We start from the raw sequence: 27877 nt of genomic DNA on the forward strand, positions 1-27877 counted from the left end.
AGCCTATAACCAGCCTAGACAACAGAGAAAGACCCCATCTCTACTAAAAATCAAAAAATTATCCCGGCATGATGGCATACAACCATAGTGTTTGCTGGTCAGGAAGCCAAGGTAGGAAAATCCCTCGAGCCCAGAAGTTCAAGGCTCCCTTGAGCTGTGATCGTGCCACTGCACTCCAGCCTGGACGACAGAGCACAACCCTGTCTCTTAAAAAAAAATACATATATATATATTTGTACAGCTATACAATGTGTGTTGTAAGCTAAGTGTTTATTGTAAGAGTCAAACAAAAAGCTTAAAAAATTGTTTATAAAGTAAAATTACAGTAAGTAGAGGTTGATTTATTATTGAAGAAAAACTTTTAAAAATAAATATAGTGTAGCCTAAATATACAGTGTTTATAAAGCCTACAGTAGTGTACAGTAATGTCCTAGGCCTTCACATTCACTCACCACTCACTCACTGACTCACCCAGAGCAACTTCCACTTCTGCAAGCTCCATTCATTATAAATGCCCTCTGCAGGTATACCATAAAATGGTAAAATATTTTTTATACCGTATTCTTACTGTACCTTTTCTTGGTTTAAGTATGTTTAGATACACAAATACCATTGTGTTACAGTTGCCTATGGTATTCAGTACAGTAACACACTACGGGTTTGTAGCCTGGTAGCAAAAGACCATACTATTAATATGTAGCCTAGGTGTGTAGCAAGTATACCATCTAGGTTTGTGTAAGCACAGTCTGGTGTTTGTACAAGGACAAAATCACCTGACAACTCATTTTTCAGAGCATAATCCTGTCCAGTGACACTACTTTGAGGTACCTACCTTTGAGCTTGGGTATGCAGCACTGCTGTGTGCAGGATCAGAAACAAGGTGACTCTTGCCCTGCTTTGTTGGCAGCTGGATAAGCAGAACCGTGCCAAGATCACTGACTTAGGATTCTGCAAGCCAGAGGCCATGATGTCAGGCAGCATTGTGGGGACACCAATCCATATGGCCCCTGAACTTTTCACAGGTAAGGCTGGAGGGCAGGCAGTGGGTCTGGGCAGGGTGTATTACTTTAATCCTGAGTGCTACCCCTTGAGTTCGTTTCCACAATCACTACTGGCAGGTCTGGCACAGGCAAGGGAGAAACCAGATCAGGGGAGACCTACCTAAGGCAAGTAGCAGGGAAATTGAAGAGGTAGAGGAGTAAGAAAGAAAAAGTACAAATGGGAATCACCATTTGGACATCTCCCTGGGTTATTCGTGCCATAATTGCCATAATCAGCCAATTATTTAATCATAAAGTATTGATTGAGTAACTCCTGTGTGATAGGAGTTGTCCTTTATCATTAAAGAACTTACAGTTGACATAGAGCTATATTGAGAGGTAAAATAGGAAGCAGTATAACACAATGTATGATTAAGTGCTAAATTAAGGGCTATATGATGTACTGTTGGTGTTTAGAGAAGGAATAAATGAAGGTGGAAATGTTTAGTGGTTTTGTGATGAAGGTGAGATTTTGAGTAGAACTTGAGTCAGATCTGGGAAATTGGTAGGTGGGAAGGGAAATCATTTATTAAGTATACACCTTGAGATAAGCAGTATGGCTAGGTTTTTCATGTATTTTGTTTAATTCTGTGATGATGATGGATTTTTATGTCCATTCAATGGATAAAGTTGAGACCAGACTGATGAAGAAACCTACTCCCAAAAACATTGAGCTAAAAGGTAATGGACCTGTGATTTAAGTCTAGGACTTTCTGTCTCCATAGTACAACCCTGTAACATAAAGGAGAGAAAATTCTGGAGGCTAAAGAAGGGGAAATGAAGAAAATCACAGAATAGAAATAAGCGTGACAGGAAAGAAATCCATTTGGGGAACAGTAGCAAACAAGGTTGGAGATAAAATACATTGAGCTTGAAATTCCCACAGAAGAATCAAGGCTTGTTGTGCAAGACTTAAGGAGCTACTGAGCTTTTGAGTAGGAGACAAAGGAAAATGTTGATGAAGATGAGCTTTAGCAACAGTAGGTAAAGATGATTTGGGAGGAACCAAGGTAAGACCAGATAGCTGGTCTTCTATGGTTGCCTCCATGATTAAGGTGGTGTTAGTGCGGAAACAAACAAATGTGAGAAATTTAGATTAATTCAGAGGAAGAGGGAACAAGATTTTGGTGCTAACTTGATACAGTTAGTGAACAGAAAAGAATGACTAAAAGATGACTGCAAGGTTTTGGGCCCAAGTGATGGGAGTGATTGTTCCATTGCTAGCAAAGATAGAAAGGTAGTCATTAGTATTGGTAAGAGTTAAAATTAACAATATATTTAAATTTCTTTCATTTCATGTATGAGTCTTCCCCCAGCCCTTCACTGGGTGATACATGTAAGGATTAGGTGTTAGTGAGACAGCTGTAGCCGTATTCAACATCTGAACTAAGTAGACAGTTATCATTTTTCTTTCTCTAGATTTACTTAACAACAACAAAAAAAACTTTCGGCCAGGCATGGTGGTTCACACCTGTAATCCCAGCACTTTGGGAGGCCAAGGCGGGTGGATCACTGAGGTCAGGAGTTCAAGACCAGCCTGACCAACATGGAGAAACCCCGTCTCTATTAAAAATACAAAATTAGCCGGGTGTGGTGGTGCCTGCCTGTAATCCCAACTACTCGGGAGGCTGAGGCAGGAGAATCACTTGAACCCGGGAGGCAGAGGTTGTGGTGAGCTGAGATCATGCCACTGCACTCTAGCCTGGGCAGCAAGAGCAAAACTCTGTCTCAAAAAAAAAAAAAGAAGAAACTTTCTTTTTTTTTTTTTTTGAGACGGAGTCTCGCTCTGTCGCCCAGGCTGGAGTGCAGTGGCCGGATCTCAGCTCACTGCAAGCTCCGCCTCCCGGGTTTACGCCATTCTCCTGCCTCAGCCTCCCAAGTAGCTGGGACTACAGGCACCCGCCAACTCGCCCGGCTAGTTTTTTGTATTTTTTAGTAGAGACGGGGTTTCGCCGTGTTAGCCAGGATGGTCTCGATCTCCTGACCTCGCGATCCACCCATCTCGGCCTCCCAAAGTGCTGGGATTACAGGCTTGAGCCACCGCGCCCGGCCAAGAAGAAACTTTCTAATCCCACTGCTGTTACTCTATTTTGGTTACTTCATACTTAAATTTCTTTTATTGTTTCTATTGCAGTCCACCCTATTGCTGTCAGAATCATCTTTCTAAAATACTATATTCTTCATGTCACCTCCTACTCTAAAACATAAATGACTTCCTGCTGCCCACTAAATCCAGACTCTTGTACCTGACTTTAAAAATTATTATATTCTGGTTTCAACATACCTACCCACCTGTATTTCCAACTTTATTTCCTTAATTTTTTGTGATTAATCTTTTTGACTGTCCTAGCAGAATGACAGGCCTTATTTTCCTTTTCCTTTGTCAGGTTCTAGGCTTGGCTCTCTTAGTATTGAGCTGTGACCTCCCAATGTCTTACTTGATTGTATTGTAAAATGGGCATTATAAATGTGCCCTGCCCACCTGGCAGGGTTGTTATTGAGAGATAATAGATGTTAAAAGCTTTGGAAAAAGCCAACCCTCTACTGAGGCAAGATGGTGTGGATGCTGCTGCCTGACTCCCCGCGGCTCATTATGTTTCATCCTTTCTTGCCATCAGGGAAGTACGATAATTCCGTGGATGTCTACGCTTTTGGAATTCTTTTCTGGTATATCTGCTCAGGCTCTGTCAAGCTCCCTGAGGCATTTGAGAGGTGTGCTAGCAAAGACCATCTCTGGAACAATGTGCGAAGGGGTAAGAGCCACAAGTACTACCTTGTCCTAACTCCCCTGGCTAGCGCAGACTGAGCCCAGGCAATGTCACCCAGCCTCCTGTCATCCTGTCTGGCTACTCCATAGCAGGGCCATAGATACATTTAAACTGTCATGAATCCAGAAAACATATTTAAGTCAACCTTTGCTTCTAGTCAACTCTCTATTGAACTATCTCAAAAAGCCTTTTTAAAAAAATGTCCAATTCTTCAACTTCATATATGGAACACACATATGCCAGTGTGTTCCAGTTTTTCTTTTCTTTTTCTTTCTTTCTTTCTTTCTTTTTTTTAAATTATTCTTATTGTTAGGTTCTAACCTAGATGTTTGCAATTGAAGTCAAAACTCCTTGTATTCTTTAGTATTCTGAGCGCCACTGGGAATTCAGCCTTTGAGCTGGTCATGCCTCTTTGTATGTGGTGGGTTCCTCACTGTGGTCTTGTTTCCATGCTCCTTTCTCTAGGGGCTCGCCCAGAACGTCTTCCTGTGTTTGATGAGGAGTGCTGGCAGTTGATGGAAGCCTGTTGGGATGGCGACCCCTTGAAGAGGCCTCTCTTGGGCATTGTTCAGCCCATGCTCCAGGGCATCATGGATCGGCTCTGCAAGTCCAATTCTGAGCAGCCAAACAGAGGACTAGATGATTCTACTTGAAAGCAAAGACCTTTCTTTTTCACTCTCTTAATTCTTTCCTTCCCCCTCACCTTTTGGCCATGGGGAGAATTTGACATTTATTCACTATAGGACACACTCCCAAGGGAACTGGTGCTTGCTGGGAAACTTGAAACCTTCCCAGGCAGGGATGACTCCTGGACAGTGAAGAGTTGAATGACTGAGCATATTCAGCAGCTCACTGAAGCGCCAAGCTATTCCTTTAGCAAAAAAGTGTCTAAGATGTGTAAAAGCTGAGGAATGTGATGTTCGGGCCTCACAAATGAAAAGGAGGCAGATGTTACCATTGTCTATTCACTGTATATGCTTCTAAGACAACAAGCGGGACACTGCAGTGGCAATAGTGTTAAAAAGTCTCATTCTCATGATTTTTGGCTCTAGCTAGGAATAGTTTAGTCAGGACTCAGAAAATTTGAACTTAGTTCTGGGATTATGAAAACATGGGGACAAAAACAATAACTTGTGGATGTCTGGTTCCTGCTGTCTGCAGCCAGGGATCTCAGGTTGCAATGGTCAGAAGTCCCAGTGAGGTAGTTAGAAACAGAGCTATCTGTTCCTCATAGTGCCAGTGTGTTTACATTTATAGGACCACATATCCCTGGTTTCTGGGGGAGGGTTTCACTGTTACATCACCAAAAGGCCCTGAAAAGAGTAAAAAAAAAAAAAAAAAAAAAGAGGCCGGGCTTGGTGGCTCACGCCTGTAATCCCAGCACTTTGGGAGGTCCAGAGTTCAAGAGCAGCCTGGCCAACATGGTGAAACCCCGTCTCTACTAAATATACAAACAATTAGCTGGGCATAGTGGTGCATGCCTGTAATCCTAGCTACTGGGGAGTCTGAGGCAGGAGAATCGCTTGAACCTGGGAGGCGGAGGTTGCAGTGAGCTGAGATCGTGCCACTGTACTTCAGCCTGGGCGACAGGGTGAGACTCTGTCTCAAAAAAAAAAAAAAAAAGAATGTGTGTGCATATGTGTGTGTGTATATGTATGTACATGTGTGTGTGTCTATATCTCTATATATAGACATACACACAGAAGTTACTGGATTTAGAGTTACTGCTAACCCCAGAACAGAATCTGTTCTTTTACCTTTGAGTCTTTTCTTTTGTTTACCTCTTTTCATTTCAAAGTGGGAAAGCTCCAGATAACATGGTACATAGGAGTGAGTGAGCAAAACCAACCCAGTGCGAAGTATTTGGGTGAGACCTGAGAGGTGGGAGATGATTGGAGGCCATGGCCTGTGTACAAACATACTGGAAGAAAACGAGCTTGTTTTTAAAACTTAACATAATCAGAAACTTTTCTTTTTGTGTTTCAATCTAACACGTTGACGTTTTTAAAATTTGATCAGTGAGCTTTTTAACCAAGATTTCTCCTGCAATTTGTTCCTTCTTTTTACCTTATTTTAAATATAATCTGTTAGAAGAAAAAAAGAAGCAGACGAAAGAGAAAAACCCTCCTCTGGTAGTTCTGTGTGTGTGCCCCTCACCCGTGTGCTAGTGTCTGGGAAGTTTCCCTGAAAGGTGGGAGGCGGGTGGGTGGTCTTTTGGAGAGTTCCTCATGAAGTGTGCTTGAGGAAAGAAATTCTGATTCTAGGCAGAGGAAGGGGAACAATTTAAACATTGGTGCATCTCAGATGCACTTCTTCAAGCCTTCCTCAACCAAACTGATCCATTAGATTCAGAAAAACAGGTAAACAAGGAAGTAGACAGTGGAAGTGAGTAGTCTCCCTCCATCTGCCTAATCCCCAATAACTGTGGTCTGGCCCCTGTGTCCAGCCCCAGAGTTTGTAGAACAGGTCCCCAAGTTGGTGTATAAGATGAGTTGCAAATTAGCCGGGCATGGTGGTGTGGGCATGGTGGTGTGCGCCTGTAGTCCCAGCTACTCGGGAGTCTGAGGCAGGAGAACTGCTGGAACCTGGAATGCGGAGATTGTGGTGAGCCGAGATCGCGCCACTGCACTCCAGCCTGGGCAACAGAGTGAGACTCCATCTCAAAAAAGAAAAAGAAAAAGATGAGTTGCACATTTGCTGCTGGGATTTTCTAGGGTTGTTTATGACAGAATGACCATCTTTTAAATATTAATGGAATATAAATGGAGTCTATAATGGGTCTTTCATATAACTTTTAACTCTTTGGCTATCCTGGGCTCTGATCATGACACGTTTGAGCATAGTAGCTCCCTAAACTCTTGCAACCTTTCAGAAACTCCACGTAGTGCTAATAACCTTTTTACCTGCAAATGATAAAGTAACTGACTCAGTGTCTTTGGGCTCTGTAGGCTTTAGCCTTGTTTTGGTAGGATGTTCAGTACATTCGAATTTTTACCACCTATTTAGCTATACTTCAAGTACTCTATTCTCTGCACTAACTCACTTGTCCTTCTGGGAACTATGATGGGGCTTCAAGGGAGTCAGGTGTCAAGAGAGGAGGGGTAAGTACTCTCTACTTGCTGGAAAATCATTGTCTAAGTCTGTTGTGTATGAAATTTTAGGAAAAGTCTTACATAGTTCCCTTTCCAGACTGTCTTCTTTTGACTCTAGCTATAATCATAAGTCTGTGCTTCCATTATGAAGGTCACATTCCTAGCATTCTTTGGAAGTCTTAGCTCATACTCTCATTCACATATGGGAGGTTAGATTTTTTTCATCTACCCAGAGTCCCTTTTTAGTTTACCCCATGGCTTAGTCTGCGATCAGATGCCAGTTCTCTAGCAGATTCCCCAACAGTTTTATCCCCGATGGGGAGGGTGGAAGGGAGGGACTCATGTAAGTGAAGAGATGAGTAGTTGTGTTACAGTTCATTTTCTTAAAAAAAGTATTTTGAGAAAAGGTGCAAAATATTCTTGAAAGTCTCTAGGCCAGCCAAAATCCATATATGGATATTTGGGGATGTTATTTAAATACTCAGCAGGCTGAGTGCAGGTATACGTGTGTATAATGTGTGTATACTTTGCTTTTGTTTTATAACATTGTCAGCTAATTTTGGTTTCTTTGTTCCTTGGCATCCATTCTTATGATAAGTGGTGGAATGCCATGAAACGTACTGTATTGTATATTACTTGGGAGGACACTAGGTTTTCAAAGAAGTCTGGCAGCACTTGGCTTATAGAGGGCCCAGCATGACCAAAGTCCTAAAGATTTTACCTCCCAGCTTTGGTTGTACGTGTTCCCAAGTGGTGAGGTGAGATTGTGGCTGGAGGAGGAAAAAGGATGACGTGAAAGAATGACCCTTATTGTGTTCTGTCCTTCTAATCAGCATAATTAGGGCAGCTTACCCCAGCATGAAAATGATGACCTGGCCATTTTTAATGGCCAGATCTTGAAGTCTGGTCTCTCATTTTGTTTCAGAAATGAGGCCTTCCTGCAGAGCAGTCAGGAGAAATGGTGGAGCCTGGGACCCTGGAATGGCTGACCCTGGGCCTAGAGAGCTGATGGCAAGGGCTGTCTGGCCCGGCTCATTTGGGTGGGGTTTCCCCAGGAATACCTTAGTTCCCTGATCCTCTGCAAAGAGTAGCTCATTGACTGAGCAAGCGCTTCACAGGAGGACTGTGCTGGTTGTTCCCAGACCAAAGAGAGTCACTTTTGACTCCATCAACTTCAAGGGGACAGAGCCTAGGCAGCTTCTCCTAATTTTTAACACTAAAATTCAAGGAAGCAGTGGAGGAAAGAATGCATTACTACCACAGATAGAAATAGGGGACTCGTCGAACTCTCGACTAGTACCTGTCAGCTCTCAAGTGCATTTTTGTGTCTTTGCTTGAGCTGCCAAAGAAGGGTCAGTCACAAAGTGTTCTTCCTAATAGAAGAAGTGCCTCGGGGTTGCAGGGCTTCAAAGTGACAACTGCACTGAATGACACTTTATATTTTGGCTTTGGCTTATTATTTAGCACTGGGAGGCCTGGGGGGAATTGGTGATTACACTTTGGTGTAATTGGTGATTACTTTTTCCCAAAGTAGCACTTTGGGAAGTTAAAGGCCCCTTTGGGCTTGCTTTGGAGAGATGATGGCATGCTTGGTATTACATTTGGATAATCAGGAAACCTCCCTAGTCCACCCATATTGCATCAGAGTGGGATTAACAACCCTGGAAGAGTCCACTGCCAAAAGAGTAGTTGCTTTCCTTGAGTTTCCAAAGCTTTTGGATTTTCTGGATCAAGTAACCCACTTTTTAAAACCTGAGGTCAGGAGTTCAAGACCAATCTGTGATATGGTGAAACCCCGTCTCTATTAAAAATAGAAAAAATTAGCCAGGCATGGTGGCGGGCATCTATAGCCCCAGCTACTCAGGAGGCTGAGGTAGGAGAATTGCTTGAACCCAGGAGACAGAGGCTGCAATGAGCCGAGAACACACCACTGCACTCCAGCCTGGGTGGCAGAGCAAGACTCCATTTCAAAAAAAAAAGAAAAAAAGAAGGTTAATCCTTCCAAATATGGAGGTGGGATGAATAGGGCTTGTTTGATGTTGAAGTGGGTAAGGAGGGAGTGGCCTTGGGACACTTGTATTCCAAACTCCCCTGGAGGTTTCCAGTAGCACTACTGTTCTTAAAAGGGTTTTATTTTTAACTTCATCTGTTTTGTTAACATCCAGTCCAATTGAGGTGATCTCAGAGGTGCATCAGGACACCAAGCACTGGGGAGGCCACCTTGCCCAGATGGTTGAAAAGAAAATTGGTCTGGACAGCCTGTTGTCTTTTGTCTTCATGTAATGTCGTTTGTTTGTTTTAAAGGACTAATGTTTGTTACAGTGTTAAATAAAGGTGTAACATACTAAGTGTGTAGAATAAAAGTGCAATAACAAAAGAAAATGACTTTCGCACACACTTCAGTCTTTATCTTCTCTCCTTTCTTGTGCTACCTGGCTCTTTCCATAATACTGTTACAGCAGGACTGTGGTAATTGTGTGCATTTTGAAGAGATGCGACTCGGGGTTAATCTTCATTCATGTAATTTTGAAGGGTTGGGTTTGGTTTTATAGAGTATTCTATATACTTGTTGGGTTACACAAATACCAGATGTGCTGTATAATAAAGATCACATTAACGTTTTAGGTTTCTATCTGTTTGGTTTTGGTTTTCCCTTACCTCACTACCCACAGTAACAGGACATTCCCTAATCCATTCCATTTCCACTGGTGACCTGCAGTCGGATGTCTTTCAGTTTGCCTTAGGGGAGATGGATGGAACATGTTCCTCTCCCATCAGGGGCCCTCCCCAGCCACCATGGCTCTTGGCCTCTGGGTACTTTACATCACCACTACTGGAGGGTGGGGCAAGGGAATGGGAAATAGGATAGCAGAGAAAAGGGGTGAGATGATAGCGATGTATCTTCCAGAGCCTATCCTGGGTGACATGCTTTTTTCCAGCTTCTTTTAAGCACAAACCTGCAGTATTGTGAGTTCATATATGAGCCTAGCTACTCTTTATTACACTGTGAGGGAACTTGGCACATAATCTTATGCTGGCCTATCTGCATGTAGTGTATTTTGAATTTTCTATTTAGGCTCACCCCAGCGCTGAGATTTGCTTACTCAGCAGTGCCTGACAGGCACCACCATGGGCCACCGCCAAGAGACAGGCACTACCTCTAGTCACCAGGGAAGGTCAGCGTGCAACACGAGGTGCATTTGCTTTGGTTTGTTTTTTGTTATCATACCCATGTCTGGCTTGTGTGGCTGTCATTTTTTGCTGTAACTACTTTTGGTTTGACTGCAACACAAGGTTAGCCAGCAGATGGCAGCACATCTTACGTAGTTGGTGTGTTCTGCTCCTTCATCTCAGAGGTTCTCAGCCCATACCCACACAGTATTCATTTAATGCAGCTGAAGCCGGTTAGCTCAGTTGGTTAATGCTAATAATGCACATAAGCCTTTTTTATTTTTATTTTTATTTTTATTTTGGAGACAGTGTCTTGCTCTTGCTGTTGCCCAGGCTGGAGTGCGGTGGCACAAACATGGCTCACGGTAGCCTCGACCTCCTGGGCTCAAGCAATCTTCCTGCTTCAGCCTCCTGAGTACCTGGACCATAGATGCACACCATCATGCCTGGCTGTTTTTGTTTAAGGATAGGGTCTGGCTATGTTGCCCAGGCTGGTCTCAAACTCCTGGGCTCAAGCAATCCTCCTGCCTCAGCCTCCCAAAGTGCTGGTATTACAGGTGTGAGCCATGCACCCAGCCCAGATAAGCCTCTTAACACTTGTGAAACTCTGATAACTCCAGCCACCCTTCACAGTTAAATATATCCCATCTTATATGCATATGCCCTGTATTTTCCTAGGAAGTTCAGTGTGACTGAGTTATCTTAACCTCTTCCTTTGCCCTTATTACTTTGGAAAAAAATAGCTTTTGGTATACACATTTTCAGATTGGGCATGCTTTTTCAAGAACACGTCCCTCAGTAGTCATGTGCCCTGAGTAGGGCAACTTGGGTGGCCTTCCCGACCCTGTATTTGGGTGGGATTCAGGCTTCCGAACATTATTAAATTCAACCTCAAAATTTCTGCCTTTAGTAGAATCCCAAGGGTCCATGAAGTGCTAACTGAACGGCCTCCTTTGGAGTGCAGTTACTATGGGGAGACACGCACTAAGTGAGGCCTCTTGTGGCCCTTCTAGGGAGAGCCTGTACCTTGGTATATTTTATTTTTATTTTTATTTTTTTGAGATAGAGTCTCACTCTCTCTCCCAGGCTGGAGTGCAATGGTGTGATCTCAGCTCACTGCAACCTTGCCTCACGGGTTCAAGCTATTCTCCTGCCTCACCCTCCCAAGTAGCTGGGATTACAGGTGTACACCACCATGCCCGGCTAATTTTTGTATTTTTAGTGGAGACAGGGTTTTGCCATATTGGTCAGGCTGGTCTCAAACCCCTGACCTCAGGTGTTCTGGCCTCCCAAAGTGCTGGGATTACAGGCATGAGCCACCACGCCCAACCCCTTGGTATATTTTGAAGTTAGCATTTCAAATCCATGAAAAAAACAGATCAGTCAGTAAAGTTGGCTATCCCCTTGTTTTAGTCTTTTCCTGCTACTATAACAAAATACCACAGACCAGGTAATTTATAAATAACAAATTTATTTCTCATAGTTTTAGGAGCTGGGAAGTTCATGATTGAGGCGCCAGCAGGGTCAGTATCTGGTAAGGACTGCTCTGTGCGTCCAAGACGGCACCTTGTTGCTGCGTCCTTCAGGAGACTAACACTGTTCTCACATGGCAGAAGAGATGGAAGAACTAGGCAGCCCTCTGAGCCTCTTTATAGTGCCATTAATCCTATCTGTGAGGGCTAAGCCCACATGGCCTAATCACTTCCCAAAGGCCCCACCTCTTAATAGCTTGGGGTTTGAGTTCCAACATAGGAATTTTGGAGGGACACATGCATTCAAATCGTATCATCACCTGAGGAAAAAAATACTTAAATCATCGTGAAAAAAAAAGTCCAGGTATAGGAAAGATGTAAATGTAAAAACAAAAACAAAAACAAAAACTCTAGGCTAGGCACAGTGGCTTGGCCGGGCATGGTGGCTCATGCCTGTAATCCTAGTACTTTCAAAGGCCAAGGTGGGCAGATCACCTGAGGTCAGGAGTTCGAGACTAGCCTGGCCATTATGGCCTCTACTAAAAATACAAAAATTAGCTGGGTGTGGTGGTGCATACCTGTGACCCCAGCTACTTGGGAGGCTGAAGCAGGAGAATCACTTGAACCTGGGAGGCAGAGGCTGCAGTGAGCTGATCGTGCCACCACACTCCAGCCTAAGCAACAGAGCAAGACTCCATCTCAAAAAATATATATATATATAAAACTATATATAACTATATATAAATATATGTAACTATAAAACTATATATAACTATATAAAACTATATAACTATATATATATAAAAAACATAACCCATTTTTTGGTAAAAATCCCTTTGTTCCCCAGAACCCCAAATTATCTAGAGATTTAGTCCATCTGCACATATAGTGCACAGAAAAAAAAACTGTAAATGTATAAATCAAACCGATAATAGTGATTTTCCTAAAGAGGCAACTTCCAACTTTTAGGGTATGGAATTTCTGTTACTGTGTTGTTTATCTGCTATGAACATCTAGAAAATGAATCCTGGCTAATTTAGGAGGAAGGAAATACGTACTGGAAAAATACTAGTGCCTCAAAAAATCAGCAAGAACTGGAAGATCAGACTCACAGAATCTGTAGGCAGGAACCAGAGCAGCTCTGCAAGCTTTTGCTGTCTAAGGCTATGATGAACCATCTTTACTCCCTCAAGAGTTAACAGCCAGGGCGAGTTTTCTCAACTGGCCCAGCACAGGTCCCAGACCCATCTTCTAGCTTTACTGGTTCAGAACTGAAAGGATCTGTCCCCTTCAGATTCCATGATGGGAGGCAGGCACCTAAATTTGCCTGCTCACTAAAAATTATATTCCTTGGAGGAGATGTAACTCCTGAAAAGTAATCAAAGAGAAATGAGAAAAGGGACCTAAATTCAGGACAGGTGCCAGGTGACACATGGCCATTACAGTTCATCTCTTGGGCTGCTTGACCTCCACAGCCACCCTTCTGGCACTACTGGGAGGCAAGGTCATGAAAGAAGATTGACAGATTGGGGACTGATACAGAGAGGCCACAACTTGGTCTCTGGGAAGGACATTTCTAAATCTCTGGAGTATTTTTCAACCTATGAAGAATGCCTTGGCTTCTATTTCCTTTCTCTTTCCTTCCTCCCTTATTTTCTCAGCATGGCTTCCCCATGAATCAAAGACACTCAAGCATCTAGGTAAAGGCTAAATCAGAGCCTTTCTATGTGTGGAAGCAGGAGTTTAAGAGGCAAATGTCAGGCTCAATGTGAAGCCACTGGCTCTGAAAATAAGGGGAACTGCTCTAGATTCTAAGCTGGGACCACAGAGAAACATGGTGGCTAGTCTAAGACATTGTATTGAGCAGGATTTGCTTACAATTGTTAAAAATTATTAGATACTGGCAAAGGAGTATATGTAACATCCTCATATATTTTGATGCGGCCGGGTGTGGTGGCTCATGCCTGTAATCCCAGCACTTTGGGAGGCCGAGGTGGGCAGATAATCTGAGGTCAGGAGTTCGAGAGCAGCCTGGCCAACATGGCCAAACCCCATCTCTACTAAAATACAAAAATTAGCCGAGCATGGTGGCGGGTGCCTGTAATCCCAGCTACTCAGGAGGATGAGGCAGGAAGAATTAATTGAACCTAGGAGGCGGAGGTTGCAGTGAGCTGACATTGCATCGCTGTACTCCAGACTGGGCAAGACACTGTCTTTAAAAAAAAAAAAAAAAATTGATGCATAAGAACAATTTTTTTTTTTTTTTTTTTTTTTTCTGGAGACAAAGTCTCACTGTCACCCAGGCTGGAGTGCAATGGTGCCATCTCGGCTCACTGCAACCTCCATCTCCCAAGGTCAAGTGATTCTCCTGCCTCAGCCTCGTGAGTAGCTGGGATTACAGGCATGTACCACCACGCCTGGCTAACTTTTGTATTTTTAGCAGAGATGGAGTTTTGCCATGTTGGTCAGGCTAGTCTCAAACTCCTGACCTCAGGTGATCCATCTGCCTTGGCCTCCCAAAGTGCTGAGATTACAGACGTGAGCCACCAGGCCTGGCCAAGAACAATTTTTAAAATGTGAATTTATCATGCTATCTGTGGGCCAGAACACTGCCATGGTTTTTAAGCCCCCGTGTGATTCTCCCAGATACCAGTTCCTGCACCTCCCTGCCTTTCTCCCATCCCTAAGTTACTACTGTGTTGATTATTCTCTCTTTTTTCTTTTTTTCCTTTTTTTTTTCTTTTTTCTTTGAAATGGAGTCTTGCTTTGTCATCCAGGCTGGAGTGCAATGGCGTGATCTCAGTTCACTGCAACCTCTGCCTCTTGGGTTCAATCGATTCTCCTGCCTCAGCCTCCCAAGTAGCTGGGATTACAGGCACATGCCACCTCACCCAGCTAATTTTTGTATTTTTAGTAGAGATGGGGTTTCACCATGTTGGCCAGGCTGATCTTGAACTCTTGACCTCGTGATCTGCCCGCCTCAGCCTCCCAAAGTGCTGGGATTACAGGTGTGAGCCACCGTGCCCAGCCCATTCCCTCTCTTTTTTTTTTTTTTTTTTTTAAGAAAAGTATTTCCAAATATACCTGTAGCTCTAAACAATATATACTTTGTGTTGTGCCTTATAAAAATGATATTATTTAACCAGGCATGGTATGGCATGTGCCTGTAGTCCTAGCTACTTGGGAGGCTGAAGTGGGAGGACTGACTGAGTCCAGGAGGTTGAGGTGAGTTTTATAAAGGTATGTTTAAATTTGCAAGTGTGGTCAGGCATGGTGGGTCACACCTGTAATCTCAGCACTTTGGCAGGCCAAGGTGGTAGGATTGCTTGAGCTCAGAAGTACAAGACCAGCCTGGGCAAAATAGTGAGACCCTGTCTCTACAGAAAATTTTAAAAATTTGCCAGCCAGACGTGGTGGCTCACGCCTATAGTCCCAGCACTTTGGGAGGCTGAGGCAGGTGGATCACTTGAGGTCAGGAGTTTGAGACCAGCATGGCCAACATGGTGAAACCCCTTGTCTACTAAAAATACAAAAATTAGCTGGCCATCTATTCTTCATTATGAAAAACTTTATAAAAACCTGAAAGAAATGTTGCATACTTGTATTTTCTGTTCTCCATTTCCGAGCAAGATAATAAAGAGAGGCTCTAAAATATTTGTAAATCAAAACCCAATGGGATTAAAAATGAAATATAGAAAACCAAATCTACATACAGCTGTGCCAGAGAGCATTTGTGGCTTTTTGTTTGTTTGTTTTTGAGACGGAATCTCTCTCTGTCACCCAGGCTGGAGTGCAGTGGCATGATCTTGGCTCACTGCAACCTCCGCCTCCCAGGTTCAAGCAATTTTCCCACCTCAGCCTCTCTAGTAGCTGGGATTAGAGGCACCCACCATCATGCCTGGCTAAACATTTTTGTATTTTTGTAGAGATGGGGTCTCACCATCTTGGCAAGGCTGGTCTCGAACTCATGGCCTCAGGTGATCCACCTGTCTCGGCCTTTCAAAGTGCTGGGATTAGAGGCATGAGCCACCAAGCTCGGATGCATGAGTGTTTTTTGTTTTTTTTGGCAGGTGGGGGAGCTGGGGACGGAGTCTCCCTCTGTCACCCAGGCTGGAGTGCAGTGGCGCGATCTCAGCTCACTGCAACCTCGGCCTCCCAGGTTGAAGTGATTCTCCTGTCTCAGCCTCCTGAATAGCTGGGACCATAGGCGTGTGCCACCACACCCAGCTAATTTTTTGTATTCTTAGTAGAGACGGGGTTTCACCATGCTAACCAGGATGGTCTCAATCTCCTGACCTTGTTATCCGTCCGCCTCGGCCTCCCAAAGTCCTGGGATTACAGGCGTGAACCACCATGCCCAGCCTGCATGAGTGGTTTTTATCTGATGTTTTGGATCCATTTCACATGAAACAAAAACAAGTGCTATAGTAAAGCCAAACCAGGAAACCCCCAGTAGATTATTTTTAGCTTGCCTCTTAATTTTTCTATCCCCAGCTTCTTATTTTCTGTGATGAGTCTTGGACATGTAACCTCTTGAGGGGATGCCAGTGATGGATGGGCCATGGGTGAAGTGTCAACAAATGTGAAAAAGCAAATCCAGCTATAACTATATAGACAGTTCATCTGCAATGTTCAGCCACATAACCGTAGATAAATCCAACCACTGAAGAAAAAATAATTCTCTGAAACATTTGTTCAACTAGCTTTTGTCCCTTGTAATCTACTCGTACGGGCAGCAAGCTCATATGCTCCAACATGACTGGCCATGGAGGCAGGTGGTGGAGCACAGGCGGTGGGCAGCATGGTGAGGGTGGCTGCAACTCAGATCCGGGTCTGGGTCTGGGCCTTATATCACCACACTTGACTTTTTTTTTTTTTTTTTGAGTGGAGTTTTGCTCTTTTTGCCCAGGCTAGAGTGCAAGGGTGCCATCTCGGCTCAATGCAACCTCCGCCTCCTGGGTTCAAGTCATTCTCCTGCCTCAGCCTTCCGAGTAGCTGGGAGCCATGGCATGGCCACCACACCTGGCCTAATTTTTGTATTTTTAGTAGAGACAGGGTTTCACCATGTTGGCAAGGCTGGTCTTGAACTCCTGGCCTCAAGTGATCCGCCTGCATGGGCCTCCCAAAGTGCTGGGATTATAGGTGTGAGCCATTGCGCCAGGCCCTGTATTGTCTTTTAAATAACATCTCCAAAGTGGCAATAGAGAAGAAATACCAACTTGTGAGTATATGTTTAGCTGATGTATACTCCAAGAATTAGGATAAAAATTAAAACATTTTTTAAAAATCAAAAGTTGAAATAATTTACAAACTGATTTTCACTAATACTCATGTAAAAGATGTATTTTAGGAAAAAGGAAACTATGAGCCTAGAGAGGCCTGATATGCAGGAATGAATGGTAAGCAGAGAAAACAGTAAATGGATGGCTAAATCTAAACACACATTGGTTATATATATTAAAAAATACGTATAATGATATCGGGTCGGGCATGTAATGAGCCTGTAATCCCAGCACTTTGAGAGGCTGAGGCGGGAGGATCCTTTGAGGTCAGGAGTTCAAGACCAGCCTGACCAACATGGCGAAAAGCTGTCTTTACTAAAAATACAAAAAAAATTAGCCAAGTGTGGAGGCGCATGCCTGTCATCTCCGCTACTCAGGAGGCTGAGGCACAAGGATCACTTGAACTTGGGAGGCAGAGGCTGCAGTGAGCCAAGACTGTGCCACTGCACTCCAGCCTGGGCAATACAGCGAGACTCTGTCTCGAGAAAATAAACAAACAAATAAAGCAAAATATGTATAATGATATCTAACTTCTGAGGCAAAAGAATCTCAGCCAAGAGTTTTTTTTCCTTTTTTTAGAGATGGGGTTCTGCTCTGTTGACCAAACCTGAGAGCAGTGGCGTGATCACACCTCACTGCAGCCTTGAACTCTGGGGCTCAAATGAGGGGGTGAACTTTTGAAATATTGTAAGAGTCCTATATTTTCAGAGAAGGGTAAAGATACTGATTACCTTCAGATAAAACCACCTTTCCAAAATTATGACTGAAAGAAAAATCTGATATAGTTGGTTCCATCTTGCTTCTAACATCCAAGCTGTCCTTGGTCATTCCAAGCCAACTTTGGGAGAAATTTAGTTTATAGTTTAACCTTAAAGCAAGAATAATAGTAGCCCCTCCCAGAACTAAACTGCCTTTGTAAAACTAATGAAAGCCTCCAAGGTTAGAATAATGAGAGGACTCTGGATTCTGCTAAGCTATAGACATAATTAGCTGGGTGCAGTGGCTCATGCCTGTAATCCCAGCACTTTGGGAGGCCGAGGTGGGCAGATCACGAGGTCAGGAGTTCGAGACTAGCCTGGCCAACACAGTGAAACCCTGTCTCTACTAAAAATACAAAAAATTAGCCAGGCGTGGTGGTGGGCACCTGTAATCCCAGCTACTCGGGAGGCTGAGGCAGGATAATCGCTTGAACCCAGGAGGCGGAGGTTGCAGTGAGCCAAGATTGTGCTACTGCACTCCAGCCCAGGCAATAGTGCAAGATGCTGTCTCAAAAAATAAATAAATAAATAAATAAAAATAATAAACTCCTTTCTTTCCTAGTCTATCTGCATCTTGTTATTGGACTGCGAGAACAAGCAGCCGGACTGCGAGAACAAGCAGCCGGACCCCATTCTTCCTGGAACACTAGAGCACAGCAGGTCCCTCAGGCCCTTGCTTTCTGTCCTAGACCCTCAAGAAGACCTCAGGCAAGATGTAGACTGAGAAGCAGATGGATCAGGTGGATACAGCAGGGAGGAGGCCATCTGTAAACCAGGAGGTAGGCCCACACCAGACACTGAATCTATGAACACCATGATCCTGAACCTCCAGACTCCAGAACTGTGAGAGAGAATTTCTGTTGTTTAAGTCAGCCACTATATGGTATTGTGTTGTGGCAGCAGAGCTGACTTAAGACAGGGCCCCTTTCCCCACTGTCTGGATCCCCACATACCCTTCTTGGTGCAGATGACATGGCAGCACTTGGGAGGCATGCCAGCCAGAGGGTGCTGCCCTTGGGCTGTCTCCACTTCACCTAGGGGGTCAAGGATCTGAGGACCTGCCCAGGAAAGGGAGAAAGGGTAAGAATGAGAACCAGTCAGCCCGGGGTTCTAAACTGAGATATCTGAGCCACCCTCCTACACTCATCAACAGCCCTTTACTCTCATTGACCCTAAATACCAACTCCCCTTTTGCCTAAGAGACCTGAGGAAGGGGCGCTTACCCTCACAATCTGCAGTCTAAGCTCTGTGTTCCCTGGGATAGGCTCACCAGTCTGTAGGGTGGGAGAGGCCTTTTATAGGATAGAAGCTGGAATAAATGGCTGGATTGGGGTTTCAGAAGGGTCATCTCCGACCTCAGTAGGATGTAAAACTGTGGTCCACAGGACCTCATATCCCAGTCTTTGTTGTTGTTTAAAGACTCAATATGTTAATGAGTTGAATTACAAAGCTAATACACTTGTAGTAATTTAACGATAGAGAAATGTCTAAAGTTGGCCAGGTGCAGTGGCTCATGCCTGTAATCCCAGCACTTTGGGAGGCCAAGGCAACTGGATCACCTGAGGTCAGGAGTTCGAGACCAGCCAGGACAACATGGTGAAACCCCTCTCTACTAAAAATATAAAAATTAGCTGGGTGAGGTGGCTCATGCCTATAATCCCAGCTACTCAGGAGGCTGAGGCAGGAGAATTGCTTGAACCCAGGAGGAGGAGGTTGCAGTGAGCCGAGATCGTGTCATTGCACTCCAGCCTGGGCAACAGAGTGAGACTCTGTCTCAAAAATAATAATAATAATAGCAGAACTAAAAAGTTACTGTGCCTCCCATATTGCCCCTTGAGGAACAAGCTGTCAGGAATGTCTCCCAGCTAGAAGGGGTGTTGGATGCTGATAGCTCACAGCCAAGTTCCTCTCCACAAATTGCCTTCAGCAGACAAGAGTTGGCTCTCACAAGGTGTTGCCTCCTTCGCAAAACCAGTCTGCGTTCAACGGCTGGATTCACGGGTACAATGGCCTGGCCCTCTGACCTTCATTTGGTATGACTCAGAAGGACCATTCCTCCTCTGATGCTTATTGTGGGCTTGTCTGAGGCCTCTGCTGTGGGGCAAATGGGGCACTTGTTTGGTGTGCAAAATTTAAGGGGGCACTCCAAAACTCAATATTTTGAAAAGTCAGAATTCATGCCAAAAAGAGGCCATGATGAAAAAAATAAGATAAAAGTTTAAAATAAAGATAGGACCTGTCTGCATTTCATTTTCCTCTGCCTTCCCCTGATCAGCTTTTGATCCGTTTTGATTAATTGGATTGGTGAGCTGAACTCAGTGTGCAAATTTGGATTGCAATTAATATAAGCTAACATGTGGCTTTGAATATGCTAGGTATTTTGTCTTTATCACTTATAAAATGTACAGTGAGTTACTTTCAAAGTTATGTACTCTTTTTAGATAACAATAAAGTAATAAAAAAAAAGCCTAGGATGAGAATTATAGTTCATAAATTGTTCCTGTGGTTGTTTATTGATCAACAATTATTTATTGAGCATGTACAGTGTGCCAAGCACTAATCTAGACACTTGGAAACAAAACAGGGTAGGCTGCTTGCCTTCAAGAAGCTTATGTTCGAAGAATTGATTAGGCATTCCCTTAAGATATTAATGAACTGGAGAGAAGTTCACTATATTCCCATTTTCCTTTCTTTTCTAGCTAATTGTCTTTTGTTTCCTAGCTCCAGAAAGTTTAGTGTATCCTGGTGCTTAAAGATAAATTAAGGCCAGGCACAGTGGCTCATCCCTGTAATCCTAGCACTCTGGAAGGCTGAGGTGGGCAGATTGCTTGAGTCCAGGAGTTTGAGACTAGCCTAGGCAGCATGGTGAAACCCCATCTGTACAAAAGATACAAAAATTAGCCAGGCATGGTGGCACATGCCTGTAGTCTCAGCTACTTGGGAGGCTGAGGTGGGAGGATCACCAGAGCCCAGGAGGTAGAGGCTGTAGTGAGGCATGATTGCACCACTGCACTCCAGCCTAGGTGACAGAGTAAGACACTGTCTCAGAAAAAAAAAAAAAAAAAAAAAAAAAGGATAAATTAAGTGCTTAATAAAGTGCTTCTGATAATTTTCTTTCTTTTTCCCCTGACACAGGCCTTTTATCTTCTATCAAAGTGTAAGATTGTCCATGTGTAAGAATGGCTGCAAAATCCTCTACAAATAAAAGTATACCCCATGAGTACACACATGAGATCCCTTTTTCAGTTCTATTGTTCATATAGACACAAGCAAGAAAAATTTGAGAGGTAAGAGTCTCATGATAGTACAATCTCGATCCATGATCTTGAGAAAAAGCTGTCCACATGTGGGATGCCATCTGCTTCTGGAGAGAAACTTCCCTGTTTAGCTTTACCTTAAGGTTTCCAATCGGTATACAGTTCCACAAGTCTGGAGGGGGCCCTTCTGAGTTGTGAGATTATGAGACCAAGGTTCAGGATCTCAAAGTTTTGCTGCATTGTTGGTGCCAAGGGCAGTTTTTCTGTGACGTTGCCCTCAGAAGACCCAATCGATCTCCAGGTTCTAGATTGTGAAATGTTTGATTGTCCTCAGTCAGTGGACCATGAAGGTTTTTTTTTTTTTTTTTTTTTGAGACGGAGTCTCGCTCTGTCGCCCAGGCTGGAGCGCAGTGGCCGGATCTTAGCTCACTGCAAGCTCCGCCTCCCAGGTTTATGCCATTCCCCTGCTTCAGCCTCCCAAGCAGCTAGGACTACAGGCACCCGCCACCTCACCCAGCTAGGTTTTGTATTTTTTAGTAGAGACGGGGTTTCACTGTGTTAACCAGTATGGTCTCGATCTCCTGACCTCGTGATCCGCCCGTCTCGGCCTCCCAAAGTGCTGGGATTACAGACTTGAGCCACCATGCCCAGCCCATGAAAGTTTTTTTTAATCTGGTGAAAATACACTTTGACATAATGCATTAAAACTTTGTAGCATTTAATCATATTAGTATTTAGTACCAGAAGATACATGACATTCTATTATTAGGTGCATAGGCCTTTCCAGTGACTATTTATTTCATAAGGGGTCAACTTCCATCTTCTACTGGAAGTGGATCTGATTGTCATCAATCTATAATACCTTTGACCAAGGCAATCTAGTCAATTCAGTTAGCTTTGCCTAATGTTATTGTATCTGTAATCCTTTTTTAAAAACTGGCCGGCCTCCGTGGCTCATGCCTGTAATCCCAACACTTTGGGAGGCCAAGGCGGGAGGATCGCCTGAGGTCAGGAGTTTGAGACCTGCCTGGCCAATATGGTGAAACCCCATCTCTACTAAAAATACAAATATTAGCCGGGCATGGTGGCAGGTGCCTGTAATCCCAGCAACTCGGGAAGCTGAGGCAGGAGAATCACTTGAATCTGGGAGGCAGAGGTTGCAGTGAGCCGAGATCATGCCATTGCACTCCAGCCTGGGCAACAGAGGGACATTCTATCTCAAAAAAAACACAAAAAAACCAAAAAACTTTTATGGCCGGATGCCGTGGCTCATGCCTGTAATCCCAACACTTTGGGAGGCCAAAGAGGGTGGATCACCCGAGGTCTGGAGTTCAAGACCAGCCTGGCCAACATAATGAAACACTGTCTCTACTAAAAATACAAAATTAGCTGGGTATGGTGGCGCATGCCTGTAATCCCAGCCACTTGAGAGGCTGAGGCAGGAGAATCACTTGAATCTGGGAGGCAGAGGTTGCAGTGAGTCGAGACTGTACCATTGCACTCCAGCCTGGGCAACAAGAACGAAACTCTGTCTGAAAAATAAATAAGTAAATAAATAAATAAATAGGCTGGGCACGGTGGGTCATGCCTGTAATCCCAGCACTTTGGTAGGCTGAAGTGGGCGGATCACCTGAGGTCAAGAGTTCAAGACCAGCCTGGCCAACATGGTGAAACCCCGTCTCTACTAAAAATAGAAAAAATTACCTGGGTGTGGTGGCAGGCGCCTGCAATCCCAGCTACTAGGGAGGCTGAGGCAAGAGAATTGCTTGAACCCAGGAGGTGGGAGACAGAGGTTGTATGAGTCGAGACTGTGCCATTGCACTCCAGCCTGGGCAACCAGAGTGAAACTCTGTCTCAAAAAAAATAAAAAAATAAAAACAAAATAAATAAATAAAACCATTTTTACAACTTGTCCAATGAAACAAGTATTAGTACTTCTATCACTACAACCAGAAAATATATACTGAAAATGAAAATTGAATAAAATTCCTCTATAAAGGTTTAAATGATCGATCAGGTAGCAGAAATGTACTTGAAGTTGCATTCATCTTCCCAGGATTATGGGTTTAACAACCAAACATTGGTCATAAACTATTTTAGCAATTTAGAACAGTCATCACACACACCCACTCACACACACACATACACACACATTTAATTTGGAACATTTTATCTCTTCATGATGAATCATGGAAAGCTTAATAATGGAGGCTTTAAGTCCTCAGGAAGGGCCAGGCAGCCATCAGGGTTCTCCATGAGTCTGTGCCTAATATTGGACTTATATTTTAATATCAACTTTGTTTCTCTAATTTAGATGCGTAGTACGGTTTATTAGATGGGTTAGCATAGGTAATTTGAGTTGGACCATGGAATTTATTCAAATTTCATATCTTAACAATTTCCATACTGGCTGATTTAGTGTGACCATTTGGCAAAGTATTTTCTTGGTATTCAATTATTTATTTATATATTTGAGACAGGGTCTCACTCTGTTGCCTAGGCTGAAGTGCAGTGGTGCAATCTCAGCTCACTGCAATCTCCCCTTCCCAGGTTTAAGCAATCCTTCCACCTCAGCCTCCCAAGTAGCTGGGACTACAGACACACACCACTATGTCCTGCTAATTTTTGTATTTTTTGTAGAGACAGAATTTCCCCATGTTGCCTAGGCAGGCCTCAAACTCTTGGGCTCAAGGGATCTGCCTGCCTTGGCCTCCCAAAGTGCTGGGATTTACAGGCATGAGGCACTGCCACAGCCTTCAATTAATTCTTGTCCTGTTTGGGTTAGCAGTTTTATAAACCAGTCATTCCTTTTATTAGAGTTCTGAGAATTCATACCTAGTCCAAATGATATATCCTAAAGTTATGAGAAATCTGTATTTTTTTTTTTTTTTTTTTTGAGACAGAGTCTCGCTCTGTTGCCCAGGCTGGAGTGCAGTGGTATGATCTCGGCTCACTGCAACCTCCGCCTCCCAGATTCAAACGATCTTCCTGTCTCAGCCCCCCAATAGCTGGGATTACAGGCACATGCCACCATGCCCAGCTAATTTTTGTACTTTTAGTAGAGATGGGGTTTCACCAAGTGGGCTAGGTTGGTCTCGAACTCCTAACCTCAAGCGATCCACCTGCCTCAGCCTCCCAAAGTGCTGGAATTACAGACATGAGCCACTGCACCCGGCCAGAAAGCTGTATTTAAGAGTCTTTGTCGGCCGGGCGCGGTGGCTCAAGCCTGTAATCCCAGCACTTTGGGAGGCCGAGACGGGCGGATCACGAGGTCAGGAGATCGAGACCATCCTGGCTAACACTGTGAAACCCCGTCTCTACTAAAAAATACAAAAAACTAGCCGGGCGACGTGGCGGGCGCCTGTAGTCCCAGCTACTTGGGAGGCTGAGGCAGGAGAATGGCGTGAACCCGGGAGGCGGAGCTTGCAGTGAGCTGAGATCGGGCCACTGCACTCCAGCCTGGGCGACAGAGCGAGACTCCGTCTCAAAAAAAAAAAAAAAAAAAAAGAGTGCTTGTCACTGTCCTTTCCATCCTTTCATGAACCTCCCTGAAGACACAACACTCTAGGATTTTGCTTGCGGAGTTTTCAGAAACTGCATCAGAATTAAGCAATTAACCATGGAAACAACTTAAAATGGGCATAAAGGCATAATAGCTGAGCACGGTGGCTCACATCTGTAATCCTAGCACTTTGGGAGGCCGAGGCTGGTATATCCTTTGAGGTAAGGAGTTTGAGACCAGCTTGGCCAACATGGTGAAATGCTGTCTGTACTAAAAATACAAAAGTTAGCCAGGCGTGGTGGTGCATGCCTATGATCCCAGCTACTTGGGAGGCTGAGGCAGGAGAATCACTTGAACCCAGGAGGCAGAAGTTGCAGTGAGATCAGGCCACTGTACTTCAGCCTGGGCAACAGAGTGAGACTCTTCCATTTCAAAAAAAAAAAGTCATAATCGGCAAGAAAATTTGGTGATTTATGTGGCCTACAATAATTTAATAAACTAACCATAATTACAACTGACAGCATATGTAAGACATATTAGAATTTTGGGAGTCTCATACAATTGTGGAACATATATTAATAACATTTAATACAATGCAATTCAAAGAAGGTTAACATCATTTCTTTTATTTTTATTTTTGAAACAGAGTCTCGCTCTGTCACCCAGGTTGGAGTGTAGTGGTGTGATCTTGGCTCACTGCAACCTCCGCCTCCTGGGTTCAAGTGATTCTCCTGCCTCAGCCTCCCGAGTAGCTGGGACTACAGGCACCCGCCACCACGCCCAGCTAATTTTTGTATTTTTAGTAGAGATGGGTTTTCACCATGTCGGCCAGGCTGATCTCGAACTCCTGACCTCGTGATCCACCTGCCTTGGCCTCCCAAAGCGCTGGGATTACAGGTGTGAGCCACCGTGCCCAGCCATTTTTAATCTTTTTTAGAGACAAGGTCTCACTATTTTGCCCGGGCTGGTCTCGAACTCCTGGGCTCAAGTGATCCTCATGCCTCAGTCTCCCTAAGTACTGTGATTACAAGTGAGAGCCACCACACTTGGCCTCCTTTAGATTTTTAAATTACTTGTCATGAAGTGGTACAAAAAGTAGTCTTTTATAATTATTTTATTCTCATCTCTCTGCTTTATTTTTTAAGTGGCAGACTTCTCTATGTTTTTCTACACTATTATACAATGTAAAGAACAAGGGTTTCTACTGGTATATGTCTTATTACTCATCTAAAATATAAATATTTTTATTTATCAAGAATCATAAGACATGTTTTAAATAATTATGTGAAGTCATGAAGCATAACTAGGCCAGGCCTGGTGGCTCATGCCTGTAATCTCAGCACTTTGGGAGACTGAGGTGGGAGGATCACTTGAGCCCAGGAGTTTGAGACCAGCCTGGGCCACATAGGGAGACCCCCATCTCTAAAATATATATATATATTATATATTATATATAATATAGCTATATATTATAATATAGTTACACATAATATATAATATAGTTATATAACTATATTATAGTTATATAATGTTAACTATATATATATAGTTAAAAAAAGAATAACTAATGTGAGCGATAACCATGGCTCATAAATTGTATTACTGTTGATCACTTTAGATATAATCTGAAATCACAACGAACTGCTGAGGGTTTCGTACAAAAAAAGTTTAGTTTTTATTTACAAAAACTGTAAAAAGCTGGAACAGCTTTTAGGTTTTGAGACGGCCATCTCAATGTATTCGTTTATCTTCTGCAGAATGAATAAAAAGGATTATTTTTAATTTCTTTTTTTTTTTTTTTTTGAGACGGAGTCTCGCTTTGTTGCCCAGGTTGGAATGCAGTGGTCCGATCTCGGCTCACTGCAAGTTCTGCCTCCCAGGTTCACGCCATTCTCCTGTCTCAGCCCCCCCAAGTAACTGGGAACACAGGCACCCACCACCACGCCCAGCTAATTTATTTTTGGATTTTTAGTAGAGACGAGGTTTCACCATGCTAGCCGGGATGGCCTCGATCTCCCAGCCTTGTGATCCGCCCGCCTCGGCCTCCCAAAATGCTGGGATTACAGGAGTGAGCCACCATGCCCGGCTCCTATTTTTAATTTCTTAAGCCAGTCTGAAAGCCCCTGTCTCTGAAGCCAGTCTGAAAAAATCTTTGTATTAATTACACTGATTCATTTATTTTGCAAATATTTTACAAATACATATTAAAGCACCTGTATGCCCTTTCTTTTCTAGGCACAATGGTATATCTGTGAATAAAATTGACAAAGTACTTGCCTTTAAGGAGCTTACACTCTTGTAAAAGGGAGACAATCAAGAAACAAATAAATGAATCAATGTATAATGGGACAAGCGGTGATAACTACCATGAAGTAAAATGAAGTAGGGGCCGGGCACGGTGACTCACGCCTGTAATCCCAGCACTTTGGGAGGCCGAGGCGGGTGCATCACCTGAGGTCAGGAGTTTGAGACCAGCCTGACCAACATGGTGAAACCCTGTCTCTACTAAAAATACAAAAATTAGCTGGGCATGGTGGGGCATGCCTGTAATCCCAGCTACTTGGGAGGCTGAGGCAGAAGAACTGCTTGAACCTGAGAGGTGGAGGTTGCAGTGAGTGGAGATTGCACCACTGCACTCCAGCTCGGGCGACAGAGCAAGACTCCATCACACACACACACACACACACACACACACACACACACACACAAAAGAAAGAAAGAAAGAGGGATTCGGGCAGAGGGAACAAAAGCGCTACACTCCTGTAGGAATAAAGTGCTTAGCAAGCTCATATAATAGCAAGGCAGTGCCAATGTGACTGGAAAAGAATGAGTTTCAGTAGAAGAGAGGTAGGTAGCAGGGGGGCCAATTAGCTGCTTATTGCTGATTTCATTCATATTTCATTATATGAATATATCAGGATATGGCCATTCTACAGTTTTAGATATTTGGGTTATTTGTGATTTTTTTTGCTATTATGAACAATGGTACTGTGTCCATTGTACATGTTTCCTGATGCACTTGTGCAAGAGTTTTTCTACAATATATACCTAAAGGTAGAATTTCCTGGTCATAGTGTATAAAAATGTAAACAAGATCATTTTTACTACATAACAAGAAATTGTTTTCCAATGTGGTTGTACTGATTCACATTCTCTTGAGAGAATTCTCTTACAATAATTTTGGGAGATTTCTTTTTAGTTTGTCAACTTTGTGGTTGTAAATATCTAATTGTGGGTCAATTTGCATTTTACTGACTACTGATGAGATCTGGCATTGTCAAACAGATCACTTCCCTTGTTTTGAAGTGCCATGGCTTGCTCTCTAATTTTTACAGGTTATTTAAACTTTCTTTTTTTTTTTTTTTTTTTTTTTTTTTTGAGACGAGTCTCGCTCTGTCACCCAGGCTGGAGTGCAGTGGCCAGATCTCAGCTCACTGCAAGCTCCGCCTCCGGGGTTCACGCCATTCTCCTGCCTCAGCCTCCCGAGTAGCTAGGACTACAGGCGCCGCCGCCACCTCGCCCGGCTAGTTTTTTT

The 27877-nt window shown here is 43.6% G+C and overlaps 1 protein-coding gene and 1 pseudogene across 1 annotated transcript in view; one reads left to right on the plus strand and one right to left on the minus strand.

Moving 5' to 3' along the window:
* DSTYK (dual serine/threonine and tyrosine protein kinase) overlaps window positions 1-9524 on the plus strand; it is a 71254-nt gene extending 61730 nt beyond the window's left edge. Inside the window, 3 exon segments of the mRNA XM_030936092.1 lie at window positions 908-1022; window positions 3659-3793; window positions 4274-9524. Of these exon segments, the coding sequence (XP_030791952.1) occupies window positions 908-1022; window positions 3659-3793; window positions 4274-4461 (438 nt within the window). The 3' untranslated portion in view covers window positions 4462-9524.
* Window positions 9525-12877: 3353 nt separating this feature from the next.
* On the minus strand, window positions 12878-16300 carry LOC115898999 (annotated as a pseudogene).
* Between the last annotated feature and the right edge of the window lie 11577 nt (window positions 16301-27877).

Source organism: Rhinopithecus roxellana, chromosome 8 (genome assembly GCF_007565055.1).
Source record: "Rhinopithecus roxellana isolate Shanxi Qingling chromosome 8, ASM756505v1, whole genome shotgun sequence".
Lineage (NCBI taxonomy): Eukaryota > Metazoa > Chordata > Mammalia > Primates > Cercopithecidae > Rhinopithecus > Rhinopithecus roxellana.